General features: G+C 68.7%; 1 protein-coding gene across 1 annotated transcript in view; it reads right to left on the bottom strand.

The window, feature by feature from the left end:
- NOSIP (nitric oxide synthase interacting protein) overlaps positions 1-259 on the bottom strand; it is a 23449-nt gene that overhangs the window by 422 nt on the left and 22768 nt on the right. Inside the window, exons 6-7 of the mRNA XM_021718158.1 lie at positions 172-259; positions 3-66 (exon numbers count right to left, since the gene is read on the bottom strand). The exon at positions 172-259 is cut by the window's right edge and continues 40 nt beyond it. Coding sequence (XP_021573833.1) covers positions 3-66; positions 172-259 — 152 coding nt within the window. The remainder of the gene's footprint in view (positions 1-2; positions 67-171) is intronic.

The raw sequence follows: 259 nt of genomic DNA, 5'->3' as shown, positions 1-259 counted from the left end.
GCGCACGGGCGTCAGGTCTGACATGCGCAGCGGCTTCCCCGACATGGGGCAGGTCACGGTTCGCGACTGGAGGGAGAGAGGCGCGGTCGCAGGGGTGCCAGGTGGAGGGGAGATGGGGCTCCCTGGGGGTCCCTCCCTGGCAGAGCAGGCGCAGGGCCGCTGTGGGCTCACCGGCTTCTCCAGCTTGGTGGCCTTGGCCTCGGGAGTCAGCGATGGGATCCAGAAGCTGGGCAGCACTTTGCTCTTGTCCTTGCTTGGG

Source organism: Carlito syrichta, unplaced genomic scaffold (genome assembly GCF_000164805.1).
Source record: "Carlito syrichta isolate Samal-C Ts95f unplaced genomic scaffold, Tarsius_syrichta-2.0.1 Scaffold311868, whole genome shotgun sequence".
NCBI classification, from domain to species: Eukaryota; Metazoa; Chordata; class Mammalia; order Primates; family Tarsiidae; genus Carlito; species Carlito syrichta.
This window is presented reverse-complemented; position numbering and strand designations above follow the sequence as displayed.